The 17572-nt window shown below is 46.1% G+C and overlaps 1 protein-coding gene across 1 annotated transcript; it reads right to left on the reverse strand.

The window, feature by feature from the left end:
* Positions 1-13603: 13603 nt before the first annotated feature.
* On the reverse strand, positions 13604-16241 carry LOC110492706 (potassium voltage-gated channel subfamily A member 10-like). The gene has a single exon (XM_021567163.2). The coding sequence runs from the start codon at positions 16139-16141 to the stop codon at positions 14453-14455; it is 1689 nt and encodes a 562-aa protein (XP_021422838.2). The 5' UTR covers positions 16142-16241; the 3' UTR covers positions 13604-14452.
* Positions 16242-17572: the final 1331 nt, after the last annotated feature.

The raw sequence follows: 17572 nt of genomic DNA on the forward strand, positions 1-17572 counted from the left end.
TCCCTGTCGCTGAAAAACATCCCCACAGCATGATGCTGCCACCACCATGCTTCACCGTAGGGATGGTGCCAGGTTTCCTCCAGACGTGATGTTTGGCATTCAGGCCAAATAGTTCAATCTTGGTTTCATCAGACCAGAGAATCTTGTTTCTCTTTATCTGAGAGTTCTTTAGGTGCCTTTTGGCAAACTCCAAGCAGGCTGTCATGTATTTGTATTGGTATTTATTATGGATCCCCATTAGTTCCTGTCAAGGCAGCAGCTACTCTTCCTGGGGTTTATTATGGATCCCCATTAGTTCCTGTCAAGACAGCAGCTACTCTTCCTGGGGTTTATTATGGATCCCCATTAGTTCCTGCCAAGGCAGCAGCTACTCTTCCTGGGGTTTATTATGGATCCCCATTAGTTCCTGCCAAGGCAGCAGCTACTCTTCCTGAGGTTTATTATGGATCCCCATTAGTTCCTGCCAAGGCAGCAGCTACTCTTCCTGGGGTTTATTATGGATCCCCATTAGTTCCTGCCAAGCAGCAGCTACTCTTCCTGGGGTTTATTATGGATCCCCATTAGTTCCTGCCAAGCAGCAGCTACTCTTCCTGGGGTTTATTATGGATCCCCATTAGTTCCTGCCAAGCAGCAGCTACTCTTCCTGGGGTTTATTATGGATCCCCATTAGTTCCTGCCAAGGCATCAGCTACGATTCCTGGGGTTTATTATGGATCCCCATTAGTTCCTGCCAAGCAGCAGCTACTCTTCCTGGGGTTTATTATGGATCCCCATTAGTTCCTGCCAAGCAGCAGCTACTCTTCCTGGGGTTTATTATGGATCCCCATTAGTTCCTGCCAAGGCAGCAGCTACTATTCCTGGGGTTTATTATGGATCCCCATTAGTTCCTGCCAAGCAGCAGCTACTCTTCCTGGGGTTTATTATGGATCCCCATTAGTTCCTGCCAAGCAGCAGCTACTCTTCCTGGGGTTTATTATGGATCCCCATTAGTTCCTGCCAAGGCAGCAGCTACTATTCCTGGGGTTTATTATGGATCCCCATTAGTTCCTGCCAAGCAGCAGCTACTCTTCCTGGGGTTTATTATGGATCCCCATTAGTTCCTGCCAAGGCAGCAGCTACTCTTCCTGAGGTTTATTATGGATCCCCATTAGTTCCTGCCAAGACAGCAGCTACTCTTCCTGTGGTTTATTATGGATCCCCATTAGTTCCTGTCAAGACAGAAGCTACTCTTCTTGGGGTTTACTATGAATCCCCATTAGTTCATGCCAAGGCAGTTGCCACTCTTCCTGGGGTTTATTATGGATCCCCATTAGTTCCTGTCAAGACAGCAGCTACTCTTCCTGGGGTTTATTATGGATCCCCATTAGTTCCTGCCAAGGCAACAGCTACTATTCCTGGGGTTTATTATGGATCCCCATTAGTTCCTGTCAAGACAGCAGCTACTCTTCCTGGGGTTTATTATGGATCCCCATTAGTTCCTGCCAAGGCAACAGCTACTCTTCCTGGGGTTTATTATGGATCCCCATTAGTTCCTGCCAAGGCAACAGCTACTCTTCCTTGGGGCCCATCAAAATTAAGGCAGATCATAACATTTTAAAAACATTATATTACATTCACAGATTTCACATCACACTGTGTGCCCTCGGGCCCCTACTCCACCACTACCAAATATCTACAGTATTAAATCCATGTGTATGTGTGTATATAGTGCGCATGCTATCGTGTGTCTGTAAGCATATGTCTGTGCTGCTTCGTGTTGCTTCACAGTCCCCGCTGTTCAATAAGGTGTTTTTTTAATGTTTTTTAAAATCTAATTGTACTGCTTGCATCATTTACTTGATGTGGAAAGACTTCCACATCAAATAACAATACATTTCACAACAGTTGTGCCTTTTACTGAGGAGTGGTGGAGTGCTGCAGTGATGGTTGTCCTTCTGGAAGGTTCTCCCATCTCCACAGAGGAACTCTGGAGCTCTGTCAGAGTGACTATCGGGTTCTTGGCCACCTCCCTGACCAAGGCCCTTCTCCCCCAATTGCTCAGTTTGGCCGGGCGGCCAGCTCTAGGAAGAGTCTTGGTGGTTCCAAACTTCTTTAATTAAAGAATGATGGAGGCCACTGTGTTCTTGGGGACCTTCACTGCTGCAGAAATGTTTTGGTACCCTTCCCCACGTCTGTGCCTCGACACAATCCTGTCTCGGAGCTCTACGGACAGTTCTTTCAGCCTCATGTCTTGATTTTTGCTCAGACATGCACTGTCAACTGTGGGACCTTATATAGACAGTAGCCTTTCCAAATCATGTCCAATCAATTGAATTTACCACAGGTGGACTCCAATCAATTTGTAAAACATCTCATGGATGATTAATGGAAACAGGAAGCACTTGAGCTCAATTTTGAGTCTCATAGAAAAGGGTCAGAATATTTATGTAAATAAGGGAAATCATTTATGTTTTTGCAAAAATGTCTAAAAACCTGTTTTTGTGTGTAAATGTTTTATTGAATTCATTTTAGAGTAATGCTCTAACGTAACAAAGGGGAAGGGGTCTGAATACTTTCTGAATTTACTGTATGTGGGAGTCACAACAAGCAACAGTATATGGGTCACGCCAGTGTTATGACAGTGTTATGACACATTATCTCAGCCGTTAAGACCACATTATGACACGTTATCTCAGCTGTCATGACCACATTATGACACGTTATCTCAGCCGTTATGACCACATTATGACACGTTATCTCAGTCGTTATGACCACATTATGACACGTTATCTCAGCCGTTATGACCACATTATGACACGTTATCTCAGCCGTTATGACCACATTATGACACGTTATCTCAGTCGTTATGACCACATTATGACACGTTATCTCAGCTGTTATGACCACATTATGACATGTTATCTCAGCTGTTATGACCACATTATGACACGTTATCTCAGCTGTTATGACCACATTATGACACGTTATCTCAGCCATCATGACCACATTATGACACGTTATCTCAGCCATTATGACCACATTATGACACGTTATCTCAGTCGTTATGACCACATTATGACACGTTATCTCAGCCGATATGACCACATTATGACACGTTATCTCAGCTGTTATGACCACATTATGACACGTTATCTCAGCCATCATGACCACATTATGACACGTTATCTCAGCCATTATGACCACATTATGACACGTTATCTCAGTTGTTATGACCACATTATGACACGTTATCTCAGCCGTTAAGACCACATTATGACACGTTATCTCAGCCGTTATGACCACATTATGACACGTTATCTCAGCCGTTATGACCACATTATGACACGTTATCTCAGTCGTTATGACCACATTATGACACGTTATCTCAGCTGTTATGACCACATTATGACACGTTATCTCAGCCGTTATGACCACATTATGACACGTTATCTCAGTCGTTATGACCACATTATGACACGTTATCTCAGTCGTTATGACCACATTATGACACGTTATCTCAGCTGTTATGACCACATTATGACACGTTATCTCAGCCGATATGACCACATTATGACACGTTATCTCAGCCATTATGACCACATTATGACACGTTATCTCAGCTGTTATGACCACATTATGACACGTTATCTCAGCCATTATGACCACATTATGACACGTTATCTCGTTATGACCACATTATGACATGTTATCTCAGTCGTTATGACCACATTATGACACGTTATCTCGTTATGACCACATTATGACACGTTATCTCGTTATGACCACATTATGACACGTTATCTCAGTCGTTATGACCACATTATGACACGTTATCTCAGCCATTATGACCACATTATGACACGTTATCTCAGCTGTTATGACCACATTATGGCACGTTATCTCAGCCGTTATGACCACATTATGACACGTTATCTCAGCCATCATGACCACATTATGACACGTTATCTCGTTATGACCACATTATGACACGTTATCTCGTTATGACCACATTATGACACGTTATCTCAGCCGTTATGACCACATTATGACACGTTATCTCAGCTGTGATGACCACATTATGACACGTTATCTCGTTATGACCACATTATGACACGTTATCTCGTTATGACCACATTATGACATGTTATCTCAGCCATCATGACCACATTATGACACGTTATCTCAGCCGATATGACCACATTATGACACGTTATCTCAGCCATTATGACCACATTATGACACGTTATCTCGTTATGACCACATTATGACACGTTATCTTGTTATGACCACATTATGACATGTTATCTCAGCCATCATGACCACATTATGACACGTTATCTCAGCCGATATGACCACAGTATGACACGTTATCTCAGCCATTATGACCACATTATGACACGTTATCTCGTTATGACCACATTATGACACGTTATCTCAGTCGTTATGACCACATTATGACACGTTATCTCAGCCGTTATGACCACATTATGACACGTTATCTCGTTATGACCACATTATGACACGTTATCTCAGCCATTATGACCACATTATGACATGTTATCTCAGCCGTTATGACCACATTATGACACATTATCTCAGCTGTTATGACCACATTATGACACGTTATCTCAGCCGTTATGACCACATTATGACACGTTATCTCAGCTGTTATGACCACATTATGACACGTTATCTCAGCTGTTATGACCACATTATGACACATTATCTCAGCCGTTATGACCACATTATGACACGTTATCTCAGCCATTATGACCACATTATGACACGTTATCTCAGCCATTATGACCACATTATGACACGTTATCTCAGCTGTTATGACCACATTATGACACGTTATCTCAGCTGTTATGACCACATTATGGCACGTTATCTCAGCCGTTATGACCACATTATGACACGTTATCTCGTTATGACCACATTATGACACGTTATCTCAGTCGTTATGACCACATTATGACACGTTATCTCAGCTGTTATGACCACATTATGACACGTTTTCTCAGCCATTATGACCACATTATGACACGTTATCTCGTTATGACCACATTATGACACGTTATCTCAGCTGTTATGACCACATTATGACACGTTATCTCAGCCGATATGACCACATTATGACACGTTATCTCAGCCGTTATGACCACATTATGACACATTATCTCAGCTGTTATGACCACATTATGACACGTTATCTCAGCTGTTATGACCACATTATGACACGTTATCTCAGTCGTTATGACCACATTATGACACATTATCTCAGCTGTTATGACCACATTATGACACGTTATCTCAGCTGTTATGACCACATTATGACACGTTATCTCAGTCGTTATGACCACATTATGACACGTTATCTCAGCCATTATGACCACATTATGACACGTTATCTCGTTATGACCACATTATGACACGTTATCTCAGCCATTATGACCACATTATGACACGTTATCTCAGTCGTTATGACCACATTATGACACGTTATCTCAGTCGTTATGACCACATTATGACACGTTATCTCAGCTGTTATGACCACATTATGACACGTTTTCTCAGCCATTATGACCACATTATGACACGTTATCTCGTTATGACCACATTATGAAACGTTATCTCAGCTGTTATGACAGTGTTATGACACGTTATCTCAGTCGTTATGACCACATTATGACACGTTATCTCAGTCGTTATGACCACATTATGACACGTTATCTCAGCTGTTATGACCACATTATGACACATTATCTCGTTATGACCACATTATGACACGTTATCTGAGCCGTTATGACCACATTATAATTATATATTATATATCTACTGTAGCAAACTGGCTCAAATTAAGATCCTCCATCTTTAGTTACAAAGCAGTTCCCTGTCTGTAGATATGGTCTGGTATTCATGTTGTTACAAAGCAGTTCCCTGTCTGTAGATATGGTCTGGTATTCATGTTGTTACAAAGCAGTTCCCTGTCTGTAGATATGGTCTGGTATTCATGTTGTTACAAAGCAGTTCCCTGTCTGTAGATATGGTCAGGTATTCATGTTGTTACAAAGCAGTTCCCTGTCTGTAGATATGGTCTGGTATTCATGTTGTTACAAAGCAGTTCCCTGTCTGTAGATATGGTTAGCAGTGATAAATTCATGAACTTCTTTGAGGAAAAGATTATGATTATTAGAAAGCAAATTACGGACTCCTCCTTAAATCTGCGTATTCCTTCAAAGCTCAGTTGTCCTGAGTCTGCACAACTCTGCCAGGACCTAGGATCAAGAGAGACGCTCAAGTGTTTTAGTACTATATCTCTTGACACAATGATGAAAATAATCATGGCCTCTAAACCTTCAAGCTGCATACTGGACCCTATTCCAACTAAACTACTGAAAGAGCTGCTTCCTGTGCTTGGCCCTCCTATGTTGAACATAATAAACGGCTCTCTATCCACCGGATGTGTACCAAACTCACAAAAAGTGGCAGTAATAAAGCCTCTCTTGAAAAAGCCAAACCTTGACCCAGAAAATATAAAAAACTATCGGCCTATATCGAATCTTCCATTCCTCTCAAAAATTTTTGAAAAGGCTGTTGCGCAACAACTCACTGCCTTCCTGAAGACAAACAATGTATACGAAATGCTTCAGTCTGGTTTTAGACCCCATCATAGCACTGAGACGGCACTTGTGAAGGTGGTAAATGACATTTTAATGGCATCGGACCGAGGCTCTGCATCTGTCCTCGTGCTCCTAGACCTTAGTGCTGCTTTTGATACCATCGATCACCACATTCTTTTGGAGAGATTGGAAACCCAAATTGGTCTACACGGACAAGTTCTGGCCTGGTTTAGATCTTATCTGTCGGAAAGATATCAGTTTGTCTCTGTGAATGGTTTGTCCTCTGACAAATCAACTGTAAATTTCGGTGTTCCTCAAGGTTCCGTTTTAGGACCACTATTGTTTTCACTATATATTTTACCTCTTGGGGATGTTATTCGAAAACATAATGTTAACTTTCACTGCTATGCGGATGACACACAGCTGTACATTTCAATTAAACATGGTGAAGCCCCAAAATTGCCCTTGCTAGAAGAATGTGTTTCAGACATAAGGAAGTGGATGGCTGCAAACTTTCTACTTTTAAACTCGGACAAAACAGAGATGCTTGTTCTAGGTCCCAAGAAACAAAGAGATCTTCTGTTGAATCTGACAATTAATCTTAATGGTTGTACAGTCGTCTCAAATAAAACTGTGAAAGACCTCGGCGTTACTCTGGACCCTGATCTCTCTTTTGAAGAACATATCAAGACCATTTCAAGGACAGCTTTTTTCCATCTACGTAACATTGCAAAAATCAGAAACTTTCTGTCCAAAAATGATGCAGAAAAATTAATCCATGCTTTTGTCACTTCCAGGTTAGACTACTGCAATGCTCTACTTTCCGGCTACCCGGATAAAGCACTAAATAAACTTCAGTTATTGCTAAATACGGCTGCTAGAATCCTGACTAGAACCAAAAAATTTGATCATATTACTCCAGTGCTAGCCTCTCTACACTGGCTTCCTGTCAAAGCAAGGGCTGATTTCAAGGTTTTACTGCTAACCTACAAAGCATTACATGGGCTTGCTCCTACCTATCTCTCTGATTTGGTCCTGCCGTACATACCTACACGTACGCTACGGTCACAAGACGCAGGCCTCCTAATTGTCCCTAGAATTTTTAAGCAAACAGCTGGAGGCAGGGCTTTCTCCTATAGAGCTCCATTTTTATGGAACGGTCTGCCTACCCATGTCAGAGACGCAAACTCGGTCTCAACCTTTAAGTCTCTACTGAAGACTCATCTCTTCAGTGGGTCATATGATTGAGTGTAGTCTGGCCCAGGAGTGGGAGGGTGAACGGAAAGGCTCTGGAGCAACGAACCGCCCTTGCTGTCTCTGCCTGGCCGGTTCCCCTCTTTCCACTGGGATTCTCTGCCTCTAACCCTATTCAGGGGCTGAGTCACTGGCTTTACTGGGGCTCTCTCATGCCGTCCCTGGAGGGGGTGCTGACATGATGACTCCTTGCTGTCCCCAGTCCACCTGGCTGTGCTGCTGCTCCAGTTTCAACTGTTCTGCCTCATTATTATTCGACCATGCTGGTCATTTATGAACATTTGAACATCTTGGCCATGTTCTGTTATAATCTCCACCCGGCACAGCCAGAAGAGGACTGGCCACCCCACATAGCCTGGTTCCTCTCTAGGTTTCTTCCTAGGTTTTGGCCTTTCTAGGGAGTTTTTCCTAGCCACCGTGCTTCTACACCTGCATTGCTTGCTGTTTGGGGTTTTAGGCTGGGTTTATGTACAGCACTTTGAGATATCAGCTGATGTACGAAGGGCTATATAAATAAATTTGATTTGATTTGATTTGATTTGATGGTCTGGTATTCATGTTGTTACAAAGCAGTTCCCTGTCTGTAGATATGGTCTGGTATTCATGTTGTTACAAAGCAGTTCCCTGTCTGTAGATATGGTCTGGTATTCATGTAGTTACAAAGCAGTTCCCTGTCTGTAGATATGGTCAGGTATTCATGTAGTTACAAAGCAGTTCCCTGTCTGTAGATATGGTCTATCACCCTATTCCCTACATAGATCACTACTTTTGACAGGAGCCCATAGGGGTAGTGCACTATTTTTGACCATGGCCCATAGGGGTAGTGCACTATTTTTGACCATGGCCCATAGGGGTAGTGCACTATTTTTGACCATGGCCCATAGGGGTAGTGCACTATTTTTGACCATGGCCCACGGTATCAGACCTCAGGATAAGACCCAGATGCAAACAGTTCAAAATAACAAAAGTTAATTGCAAAAACAGGGGTCAGGGTCAGGGCAGAGGTCAGTAATGCAGGGTGGAGTCACAAGGTACAGACAGCAGGCAGGCCCAAGGTCAGGGCAGAGGTCTGTAATGCAGGGTGGAGTCACAAGGTACAGAAGGGCAGGCAGGCTCAGGGTCAGGGCAGAGGTCTGTAATGCAGGGTGGAGTCACAAGGTACAGAAGGGCAGGCAAAAAAGGCAAAACTGGGAAAACGAGAAAACAGGAGTACGGGAAAAACGCTGGAAGGTTTGACGAGACAAGGCGAACTGGCAACAGACAAACAGAGAGCACAGGTATAAGAACACAGGGGATAATGGGACAGGTGGGCGACACCTGGAGGTCGGTGGAGACAAGCACAAAGACAGGTGATATAGATCAGGTTGTGACAGGTGTACTTATTTCAGCAGTTTGAGTTTGGGTTTTCAGTAGAGTTGTCTAATGTTGGACTATTCTGTTGTAATGTTGCTCCTGAATCACTATGAGAAACGTAATAGTTGATTTTGAATGTATTCTATTTACTTTTTGATACAGATCAGGGCGTGGCACATAGGCCTAGGTCACTACTTTAGACCAGGACCCATAGGGGTAGTGACCAGGACCCATAGGCGTAGGTCACTACTTTAGTCCAGGACCCATAGGGGTAGTGACCAGGACCCATAGGGGTAGGTCACTACTTTAGACCAGGACCCATAGGGGTAGTGACCAGGACCCATAGGGGTAGTGTACTACTTTAGACCAGGACCCATTGGGGTAGTGACCAGGACCCATAGGGGTAGTGACCAGGACCCATAGGGGTAGTGACCAGGACCCATAGTGGTAGTGACCAGGGTCCATAGGGGTAGTGACCAGGGTCCATGAGGGTAGTGTACTACATTAGACCAGGACCCATAGGGGTAGTGACCAGGACCCATAGGGGTAGTGTACTACTTTAGACCAGGACCCATAGGGGTAGTGACCAGGGTCCATAGGGGTAGTGACCAGGGTCCATAGGGGTTGTAGCGGTATTTATTAGAGAGGGGTAAAGAAAGATTTTGTTCGGGCGCCAGGCAGGTATTAACCATGCCGAAAGGAAAAGAGTAGAATAGAGAGAACCACTACCAGACCCACACACATCAGCAGAAGAGACTGCCTAGAGGGTAGCCTGTTTACCAGATAGCCAGTGGAGAGAAAAAAGAATACACACCATATAAAACCCACATCACAGCACAGGGGTAACCCAAACAAGAATACCTCATACAATAATAGTAATACTAATAATGGCAGAGCAATTCAACAGCAACTTCACACAAGAACGAACCCAGTCATCAACATAGGATTTGCAATAATCTGTATTATTTTCTAGTGGATGAGTGCAGAGGGTATGAATGTGGGGGGTGTTCATCGACACAACAAAGGCCTTAAAAATGTCCAGTCTTCTCGGCCACATGTCATTAGTACAGCTCAATACAGTTCACATAACAATACACAACTTGCAAGCAACCTCCCTTTTAACTAAAATGTCCAAATACTCCTGGCAGGGCAATAATAGTCCAGCTGTAATGAACTTCAATGGGGAGTGCATTGGAAAAATAGAGAGTCTGTTGCAGGGTAAAGCACTGGAACGATAGAGGGAAGAGAGAAAGAGAACAAGAGAGATCTTAGCTGTGGTCTTCAGGTGTGCAGGTGTACTGTCTGGCTGTCCGATGGTTTGTTGGTTTGTATGTTAAAGCTTCGCAACAATGTTGCTACTAATCCATGCGATCCATAACGGGCGTGGTCCCAAACGAAAACAACCACGACCTAGAGCGATCACGCCGATGATTGAGTTAAATACTTTATAAACTACACACGCTGAAAACAAACAAAACTTCTGCAGCACAGCACACACAATCAAACTGTCGCGCCACCAAAGAGCCCCTCCCCAAAGAGCTGAATGAGCTCTCTTAATTTCCTCCTTCCTTACTGCTCATGCGCTCTTAAAGTGGCAGTGCACGGTGAAGGCTCCGTGCAGATTTCGCCACAGGGTAGTGACCAGGACCCATTGGGGTAGTGACCAGGACACATAGGGGTAGTGACCAGGGTCCATAGGCGTAGGTCACTACTTTAAACCAGGACCCATAGGGGTAGTGACCAGGACCCATAGGGGTAGTGACCAGGACCCATAGGGGTAGTGACCAGGACCCATAAGAGTAGTGACCAGGGTCCATAGGGGTAGTTACCAGGACCCATAGGGGTAGTGACCAGGGTCCATAGGGGTAGTGACCAGGGTCCATAGGGGTAGTTACCAGGACCCATAGGGGTAGTGACCAGGGTCCATAGGGGTAGTTACCTGGTCCCATAGGGGTAGTGACCAGGACCCATAGGGGTAGTGACCAGGACCCATAGGGGTAGTGACCAGGACCCATAAGAGTAGTGACCAGGGTCCATAGGGGTAGTTACCAGGACCCTTAGGGGTAGTGACCAGGGTCCATAGGGGTAGTGACCAGGGTCCATAGGGGTAGTGCCCAGGGTCCATAGGGGTAGTGACCAGGGTCCATAGGGGTAGTTACCTGGTCCCATAGGGGTAGTGACCAGGACCCATAGGGGTAGTGACCAGGACCCATAGGGGTAGTGACCAGGACCCATAAGAGTAGTGACCAGGGTCCATAGGGGTAGTTACCAGGACCCATAGGGGTAGTGACCAGGGTCCATAGGGGTAGTGACCAGGGTCCATAGGGGTAGTGCCCAGGGTCCATAGGGGTAGTGACCAGGACCCATAGGGGTAGTGACATGGGTCCATAGGGGTAGTGACCAGGGTCCATAGGGGTAGTGACCAGGACCCATAAGGGTAGTGACCAGGGTCCATAGGGGTAGTTACCTGGACCCATAGGGGTAGTGACCAGGACTCATAGGGGTAGTGACCAGGACCCATAGGGGTAGTGACCAGGGTCCATAGGGGTAGTGACCAGGACCCATAGGGGTAGTAACCAGGGTCCATAGGGGTAGTGACCAGGGTCCATAGGGGTAGTGACCAGGGTCCATAGGGGTAGTTACCAGGACCCATAGGGGTAGTGACCAGGGTCCATAGGGGTAGTTACCTGGTCCCATAGGGGTAGTGACCAGGACCCATAGGGGTAGTGTACTACTTTAGACCAGGACCCATAGGGGTTGTGACCAGGGTCCATAAGGGTAGTGACCAGGGTCCATAGGGGTAGTGACCAGGACCCATAGGGGTAGTGACCAGGGTCCATAGGGGTAGTGACCAGGACCCATAGGGGTAGTGACCAGGGTCCATAGGGGTAGTGACCAGGACCCATAGGGGTAGTAACCAGGGTCCATAGGGGTAGTGACCAGGACCCATAAGGGTAGTGACCAGGGTCCATAGGGGTAGTTACCTGGTCCCATAGGGGTAGTGACTAGGACCCATAGGGGTAGTGTACTACTTTAGACCAGGACCCATAGGGGTTGTGACCAGGGTCCATAAGGGTAGTGACCAGGGTCCATAGGGGTAGTGACCAGGACCCATAGGGGTAGTGACCAGGGTCCATAGGGGTAGTGACCAGTACCCATAGGGGTAGTGACCAGGGTCCATCTTCTGCACATCAATCACTCCAGTGTCTAATTGGTATATTGTAATTACTTCACCACCATGGCATATTTATTGCCTTGCCTCTCTTATTTTTTTTACCTCATTTGCACACACTGTATATAGATTTTCTTCAACTGTATTATTGACTGTATGTTTTGTTTATTCCATGTGTAACTCTGTGTTGTTGTAGGTGTCAAACTGCTTTGCTTTGTTCTTGGCCAGGTCGCAGTTGTAAAGGAGAACCTGATTAAATAAAGGTGAAATATAAAAAATAAGAAATCCCGTCAATACAGGACTAAGATTGAATCCTGCTACACCGGCTCTGATGCCTGCCGGATGTGGCAGGGCTTGAAAACTATTACAGACTACAAAGGGAAACCCAGCTGTGATCTGCCCAGTGAGGCGAGCCTACCAGACGAGTTGAATGCCTTTTATGCTCGCTTCGAGGCAATCAACACTGAAGAATACATGAGAGCACCAGCTGTTCCGAAGGAAAGATATTCCACAAATTAACTTTTAACAAGGCACACCTGTTAATTGAAATGCATTCCAGGTGACAACCTCATGAAGCTGGTTGAGAGAATACCAATAGTGTTTAAAGCAGTCATTAAGGCAAAAGGTTGCTACTATGTAGAATCTGAAATATAAATTGTATTTTGATTTGTTTCACACTGTTTGTATTACTACATGATTCCATATGTGTTATTTCATAGTTTTGATGTCATCACTATTATTCTACAACATATACAATAGTAAAAATAAAGATAAACCCTTCAATGAGTAAGTGTGTCCAAACTTTTGACTGGTACTGTACATGTTTCCAACAGACCACGTAGACCCTGTGCCCAAGAAAGTGAAGCTAACCTGCCTAAATGATTACCGGCCCGTAGCACTCACGTATGTAGACATGAAGTGCTTTGAAAGGCTAGTCATGGCTCACATCAACACCATCATGCCGGTAACCCTAGACCCACTCCAATTCAAATACCGCCCCAACAGATCCACAGATGACACAATCTCACACTCCACACTGCCCCTTCACACCTGGACAAAAGGAACACCTATGTGAGAATGCTGTTCATTGACTACAGCTCAGCGTTCAACACCATAGTGCCCACGAAGCTCATCACTAAGCTAAGGACCCTGGGACTAAACACCTCCCTGTGCAACTGGATCCTGAACTTCTCAACTCTATTTCTTGAACTTCATTGTTGGTTAAGGGCTTGTATGTAAGTAAGCATTTCACAGTAAGGTCTACAACTGTTGTATTCGGTGCATGTGACAAATGAAATGTGATTTGATTGTATTTGATTGATTTGTTACCAGTTACTATGTGTTTAACATTGTTACCGGTCACTATTTGCACTGAGGTAAGAGTTGTTTATTATACAATATAAAAAACAAACATTTTCTAGACAAGTAACACAACGATCTATCAAACCTAATAATTTCTGTCATTTAAAAAAATGGTTTCTCTACCATCTTATCTGACAGTAAATAGCTGGTGTAGCTGTGTCTTCCCACAGGGGTGACTTTATGTCTGTCTCCCAGAGGACAGGAGAGAATTAGTTGTGTGTGTTTCACAGCTCACAGATGTCCCTCTACCTTTCTCGGTCTCAATCTTCCATAGTGGACAGGTCAGTCTATATCTATCTACCCCAGACAGTGGGCAGGTCAGTCTATATCTATCTACCCCAGACAGTGGGCAGGTCAGTCTATATCTATCTACCCCAGACAGTGGGCAGGTCAGAATATAGCTCTCTGCCCCAGACAGTGGGCAGGTCAGTCTATATCTATCTGCCCAAGACAGTGGGCAGGTCAGAATATAGCTCTCTGCCCCAGACCGTGGACAGGTCAGTCTATATCTATCTGCCCCAGACAGTGGGCAGGTCAGTCTATAGCTCTCTGCCCCAGACAATGGACAGGTAAGTCTATATCTCTCTGTCCTCACAGTGGACAGGTCAGTCTATATCTATCTGCCCCAGTCAGTGGACAGGTCAGTCTATCTGTGTCTCTCTGTCACACATTGTCTCTTCTACAGTGGACCGGTCAGTCTCTGTAAATCTCAGAGGCCAGTGAACTTGTCACCCTGCCAGGTCCCGTTGGTCTTGTTCAGAGAGGTGCTACTCCCATGTTTACTCTCTCCTGAGGCCTTCATGGCCAGCTCTGCTGCGTCAGCCATTGGCTGCTTGTCCTCTGCCTCCGTCTCCCGGTGGTAGAAGTAGTTGAAGTTGGACACGATGACGGGGACGGGTAGGGCGATGGTCAGCACGCCAGCGATGGCGCACAGCGTCCCCACCATCTTACCGCCCATGGTGATCGGGCACATGTCCCCATAGCCCACCGTAGTCATGGTGACCACGGCCCACCAGAAGCCATCAGGGATACTGACGAACTGTGTGCTGGGCTCATCCACTTCAGCAAAGTAGATGGCACTGGAGAAGAGGATGACTCCGATGAAGAGGAAGAAGATGAGCAGGCCCAGCTCCCGCATGCTGGCCTTCAGGGTCTGGCCCAGGATCTGGAGCCCCTTGGAGTGTCTGGACAGCTTGAAGATCCTGAATACCCTGACCAGGCGGATGATACGAAGGATGGCCAGGGACATGTTCTGGCTGGAGTTCTGGTCCGGGGTGGTGACCAGCTCTGTTACCAAGGTGACGAAGTACGGGATGATGGAGACAATGTCGATGATGTTCATGAGGTTGTGGAAGAAGTTGCTCTTGGAGGGACAGACCACGAAGCGCACAACCAGCTCAAAGAAGAACCAGACGATGCAGGCCGTCTCGATGATGAAGAACGGGTCGGAGAATGTGGAGGTGATGGTTTTGGGTGTGGGCGAGGGCGGGAACAAGGACCCGAGGCCGCCCAACGATAGGTTCCCATTGAAAGGCATCAGATGCGTGACGGTGGTGGGTAGGACGGGGTCCAGGGTGTTATCCCTGAACTCCGGCAGCGTCTCCATACAGAAGATGATGATGGAGATAACGATGACAAACACGGAGACCAGCGCCACGCCGCGTGCCGCGTTGGAACTCTCGGGGTACTCGAACAGCAGCCAAAACTGCCGGTATATCTCGTTGGTCGGGAGAGGGATCTCCACTTCCTTGATGAAGCCCTCGTCCTCTCTGAACTGCTCCATGGCGTCGCTCCCCAGCTCATAGAAGACGATCTCATCAGCAAACACATCCAGTGGAACGTTGGCCGGCCGACGGATCTTCCCTCCTGACTGGTAGTAGTACAGGATGCCATCGAAGCTGGGCCGGTTCCTGTCGAAGAAATACTCATTCCTCATGGGGTCAAAGTAGTCCATCCTCTTCATAGGGTCCCCCAGAAGGGTCTCAGGGAACTGGTCGAGGGTTTTGAGCTGTGTCTCGAAGCGTAGCCCGGCGATGTTGATGATGACCTTCTGGTCTCCGTCGTCTAGACCTGTCTTGTCCACGAACACATCCTCGCAGCACTCCTTAGCCAACCGGCTGAAGATGGTCTCGCTCTGCATATGGGTCTCGCTACTCAGCAGCAACTTCCAGTTGGAGATCATGCTGGCACAGCTAGGACGCCCCCTCCTGCTGTGGGGTGGCATGACGGGTGATTGGGGCACATCCAGAGTATTGGGGGAGGGGTACGGGCAGGGGGAGGTATTCCTCCTGTGGGAGGAGTGTTCGGAGGGGTAGTGGTGCTGGGGAGTGGATGTGAGGTTGGGCTGAGGGGAAAGGAGGTGGTGGGAGCCGTGGATGGAGCAGTTTTCGTGGAGCATGTCGACCGTCAGGGTTGTGCTCTCATCAGGGTTGTCTGTGTTACCCAGCTCATCTTCCAGACTTCTGTCTATGTCGTCCAGACTCTCAAAGTCCACTAGAGCTGCCTCCATGGCTGCTACTGCTGGGGGGGGGGGGGGGGGGGGGGGGGGGGGCTACTACAACTGCTTATACTGCTGCCACTACTACTACTAATACTAATACTACTGTTGCTGCAAGTACACCTAGACCCTGGTCCTTAAAACACATCCCAGGACACTCAGAAGACTAGAGGTGTAGACCAGGGTAGACTAGTCCAAGAGACCTAGACCTTTAATACAGGTTCCAGAGAGAGGGAGGACAGGAGGTATAGACCAGGGTAGGCCCCTCCCGGTAAGTCTAGTCCAGGAGTGTTAGATCCAAGCCCTCTGTCCAGGTGAGAAGATCCACAGAACGGTAGACCTCAGCTGCCTATCAGAGGGCCAGTGTCTTCAGGCCAGTGTCTTCCCTGAGATGGAAGCAGTCTTGAGGGTAACAGGGTGATGGGCTTTCCAGCAGTCAACAGATGCTTCATCACCTCTGCGACACACACCCTCTCCTTCTCATACCTGCAGTGGGTGGGGGGGGGGGGAGAAAGAGAGAGAGAGAGCATGTTAGTTTGTGTGTCTGACATCTGCAGCACATTCACTGACAGCCCTGTCACCACCGGTTATAATCGCTTGACACTGAAACCCTGATGCTTGGCACACACACAGGCACATTCATTGGAAAACCCACTGATATTGCCAATTACATAAATTATTTTTTCATTGGCAAATTAGAAAACTTAGGCATGACATGCTAGCAACAAACGCTGACACTACACATCCACGTATAACAGATACAATTATGAAAGACAAGAATTCAGGCTGATAAACAGCTTCAAATACTATCAGACTGTTGAACAGCTCCTATCACCATCAGACTGTTGAGCAGCTTCAAATACCATCAGACTGTTGAACAGCTTCTATTACCAGACCATCAGACTGTTGAACAGCTTCTATTACCAGACCATCAGACTGTTGAACAGCTTCTATTACCAGACCATCAGACTGTTGAACAGCTTCTATTACCAGACCATCAGACTGTTGAACAGCTTCTATTACCAGACCATCAGACTGTTGAACAGCTTCTATCACCATCAGACTGTTGAACAGCTTCTATCACCATCAGACTGTTGAACAGCTTCTATCACCATCAGACTGTTGAACAGCTTCAAATACCATCAGACTGTTGAACAGCTTCTATTACCATCAGACTGTTGAACAGCTTCTATCACCATCAGACTGTTGAACAGCTTCTATCACCATCAGACTGTTGAACAGCTTCTATCACCATCAGACTGTTGAACAGCTTCTATCACCATCAGACTGTTGAACAGCTCCTATTACCATCAGACTGTTGAACAGCTTCTA

This window comes from Oncorhynchus mykiss, chromosome 16 (assembly GCF_013265735.2).
Source record: "Oncorhynchus mykiss isolate Arlee chromosome 16, USDA_OmykA_1.1, whole genome shotgun sequence".
NCBI classification, from domain to species: Eukaryota; Metazoa; Chordata; class Actinopteri; order Salmoniformes; family Salmonidae; genus Oncorhynchus; species Oncorhynchus mykiss.